Source organism: Fukomys damarensis, unplaced genomic scaffold (genome assembly GCF_012274545.1).
Source record: "Fukomys damarensis isolate Sample0158 unplaced genomic scaffold, DMR_v1.0_HiC HiC_scaffold_15, whole genome shotgun sequence".
NCBI lineage: Eukaryota > Metazoa > Chordata > Mammalia > Rodentia > Bathyergidae > Fukomys > Fukomys damarensis.
Window position 1 is genome coordinate 5,695,808 of NW_022900927.1, and position 4,009 is coordinate 5,699,816.

A 4,009-nucleotide genomic window follows, 5' to 3' on the forward strand; every position below is an offset into this window, starting at 1 on the left:
TCAAAACTTGTCAGGAGTTGAGGGAGGGAGGGATGAGTAGGAAGAGAATAAATGACTTGGTGGGCAATAACCTAACCTGAATGATACTAAAATAGTGGATATGTGACATTAGACATTTATCCAAGGTCACAGAAGGCATGGCACCAAGAGTGAGCCACAGTGAACACGAAGGACTTTGGGTGACAATGATGGGTCCACATAGGTTCACTGATTATAACAAATGCACTGTTGTGAGAGAGAATCCTGATGGTGTGCAAGGCAGTGTATGTATTAAAATGGGGAGTCTCTGTACCTATCACTCAATTTTTCTGTGAGCCTAAAGCTACTCCAAAAATAAAGTGTATTACCTTCTGAAAATACTTTTATCTATGATAGAATTAAACAATAAATCATTCACCAACCTCTTATATGATGTAAGCCCTGAAAGAAGAGCAGTGGAGGGGAGGAGTAGCTGGCCCTGGAGAACTCACTCATAACAGGCAGGCCTCCTCCATAAGCATTTCTCCAGGGACCTTCCTTACTCTCCAAGGTCTAGGGCTGAGCTCAAGTCCCTCTGGCCACTGTTATTTGGAAAGCAGAGTCAGAAAGACAATGAGGCTCTTGTTTTGCTCATAAGTGCTTTCCCTATATCCTCTAAGGGAAGGATAAAGTCAGGGGGACACCTCAGAACCCTAGTCATAGCTGTGGTTTTTGCTCCTGTGTTGGAAAAAAAGTCATACAGAAGTCCTTTACTGAGGACAGCTGTTGTTGGTATAGGGTGTCCAGGTGAAGACAAATCTCACTGAAATCCATCTTCTTAAAAACCACCCATTCTGGGAACCAGTGAGTGTGCAAGGCATAAATAGAAATCAGATCTTTATTTATAACCTTTCTGAGTTACCCATCAGGGAGTAAAAAGGTAGCCACTTTATCTTTTTCTGATCTAGAATGAACTCAATAACTGTACATTTTACCAGGTGTTTCTTTATTTCTCCCCTTTTTTTTTTAATTTGGCAAGGGGTGGGTACCTCTTTAAGGCACATAAGTTGGTCCACGTCTGATTTGGCTTTTTCCAAACCCAATGGTATCAATTGAGAAAACAGTCCATCTTTGCAAAGTCATGTTAAGTCTGCGGGGTCAGGATGGAAACAGAAGAACTTCACAGATTCACAGAGCCTTGGAATGGAAGGTCACAGACTGTCTGCTTGTGTTGGCACAAAAGGGAGAAGAGGTTTTTATTTAGTACCAGAGACACCACAGGAAGATCTTTTCCTCATCTTTAGAATTGTTAAGATAGAATGGACTTTGGAAAACATCAAACTTGGCTTCCAGTTTTACAAAGTGAAAAACTCAAGTGACTTATTCACACCTTTGTGTGGAGAAAGGATTTGCTCCATCATCAGGTGTCACAACACCTCTATCAATCATTTAAACATTGAAACATTAAACACTCTCCCTTTCTCCCTTCTCCTCTTTTGCCAACAGGTTACATCCCTGAACTAGGAGGTGATGACAAGGGCTGATGCTGCCTGGGTGCCTCTGCTGCATAATCTGTCCTGGGTCAATCCTGAAACTTTGCTCACAATGCCTCCTCTCCAGACATACTCCAATACCGATCGCCCATTTGAGCATTCTTGCCAGTTCTTGTTTTTCTAAAGGGATTCTTGAATGCTCCATGGAAGTTGGCAATGAGACTGCAGTCACTGTGTTTGTTCTCCTAGGACTGTCCAGCAACTCTCAGATCCAAGGACTGCTCTTTGTGCTCTTCCTAGCAATTTACCTTTTGACTCTCATAGGGAACCTGCTGATACTGCTAATTATCTGCATTGATTCCCATCTCCATACTCCCATGTACTTCTTCCTGAGACATCTCTCCTTCCTGGATGCTTTCTATTCCTCAGTCATTGTACCTAAACTGCTGGAAAGCCTTCTTTCTAAGGAGAAGACCATACCCTTCCATGGGTGTTTTGCCCAGATTTCCCTGATCCTATTTTCAGGGGCCACTGAAGCCTGCCTCCTTTCTGTCATGGCCTATGACCGGTTGCAGGCTGTGTGCCACCCGCTGTTGTATGCGGTGGCTATGAACAGGAGGGTATGCACTGGCCTGGTGGGTGCATCCTGGGCCATCGGAATGAGTACCAGCCTAATTAACACTCTCTTACTAGCTCAGCAGCACCTGTGTGGCCCCTACCTGATCCGCAATTTTGCCTGTGAGCTCCCTCCCATGCTCTCATTGGCCTGTTCTCACCCCTACAGTAGTATCGTCTCCATCCTGACCACCATGGTGGTCCTGGGCCTTGGCACTCTTGTCCTACTGCTGGGTTCCTATAGCTGTATCATCATGACAGCCCTGGGGATCAACTCTGCCACAGGCCGGAGCAAGATCTTCTCCACCTGCTCTTCTCATGTCCTTGTGGTCATCATCTTTTATGGTTCAGGAGTCTCCAGGTATGTCACACTATACTTCCTAAATGTAAATGTGGCAATTTCTCACTCTAAGTGCCTTTGGCCTGTAGAACAGCGCACTGCAATGTAGCAGGAAAAGGACCGAACTGGAATTCAGGAAACCTGGGCTCTAGCTCTGCCTCTGCTGTGGACTAGCTTTGTGGTTTATAAAATATGCCTTTTTGTGTGTGACCGGGGATCAGACTCAGGACCTTGTGCTTGCAAGGCAGGTGAGGTGCCACTGAGCTAAATTCGCAGCCCCAATCCCTTTTCTTTTTGTGGCTCAGTTGACTCTTTTAAAAAATGAGGTTAGAAAAAGTTGAAAGTTTTTTCTATTTTATTGACCTGTTTTAGGACTTCTCAAAGGGAACTTAGAAAACATTTGGTATAATTTTATTCAGTGGTAGACAAAAAAAATGAAACAGCATCCTTTAAATAGATACCATCTTTCTTTCCTACTGGAAGATGATGTCCCCAAGGGTTATGTTATAGGTATTTCAGATTGTACACCGATCTCTTTGCATGTCACACTCAATGTCAGTGCATCTCACCACAGGAGTTATTATTATTAAGCTAGGTGTTGTGGTGTCTGCCATGAACCCAGCACTTGGCAAGCAGGAGGATCTTCATGAGCTTGAGGCCCACTTGGGCTTCACTGTGAAGTCAAGGCCAGCCTGAGCCACATAGCAAGAACAACTCTCCCCAACCCCAATAAAAAGGGTTAATATTCTCACCCTTGTTACCCTGTTTTCAGGTACAGAAGTTGAGTTTTGGAAGTAATTAGGAAATTTCTCAAAGGTCCCAGAGCAAGGTAGTTGTACAGCCAGTTGAATGAAGTTTCATGCTCTCTCAAATACAAACTTTAGCAAAGCAGTCCTCCCTCTCCAGGAGAAAGAACAAATACTGTCCGTGTTCTCTATTACTGAACTGGAAATAAACTTGCACAAAGTACTCAGTACTTTTCTCACCTTCTATGACTTGGAGGGAAGACAGAGGGTAGAAATGGAAAATAATGACTAGTTCAGCAGAGTTTGTGTGAGCCTGAAGATTTATCTCCCTTTAACTTCTCATATGCCTTAAAGGCACCATGAGGCTTTTTCCTACTACTTCACAGAAATATTAAGAGATAAATTTGATGATATTGAAAACTCATGGAAAAATGAATATCTTTTAACCACACATTAGAATCCACAAGGAACATTCTTGGCATCATGTGTATTTATTCCAATGATGATTTGTTCCACTGAAAAAATAATAATTATGTTTCTTTGAGAAGTAGCCATAGACTGGCTGGGGATTTAGCTCAGTGTTTCTGCCACCGGCCTCACAAGCACAAGGATCTGAGTTTGATATCAGGCACCAAAAAGAAAAAAACCAAAACAGAAAGTCAATGAGAAATAGCTGCAGTGATCCATAACAAGATCGCCCCCCAAAACTTAACCTTCTTAACTTGGATCTTTTCTTTTGTGTAACACTTATATCTCTTACTTTACCAGTCTTGGTTTCTTTTCTAACCATCCCCCCAAAAAACAACAAAACCAAAAAAACAAAAAAAAAAAAAAAGAAAAAAAATAGAAGTAAAAGA

General features: G+C 42.6%; 1 protein-coding gene across 1 annotated transcript; it reads left to right on the forward strand.

The window, feature by feature from the left end:
• The first annotated feature begins 1,654 nt into the window (after nucleotides 1-1,654).
• LOC104861993 (olfactory receptor 8S1) lies at nucleotides 1,655-2,515 on the forward strand. Its single transcript, XM_010623689.1, has one exon. The coding sequence runs from the start codon at nucleotides 1,655-1,657 to the stop codon at nucleotides 2,513-2,515; it is 861 nt and encodes a 286-aa protein (XP_010621991.1).
• Nucleotides 2,516-4,009: the final 1,494 nt, after the last annotated feature.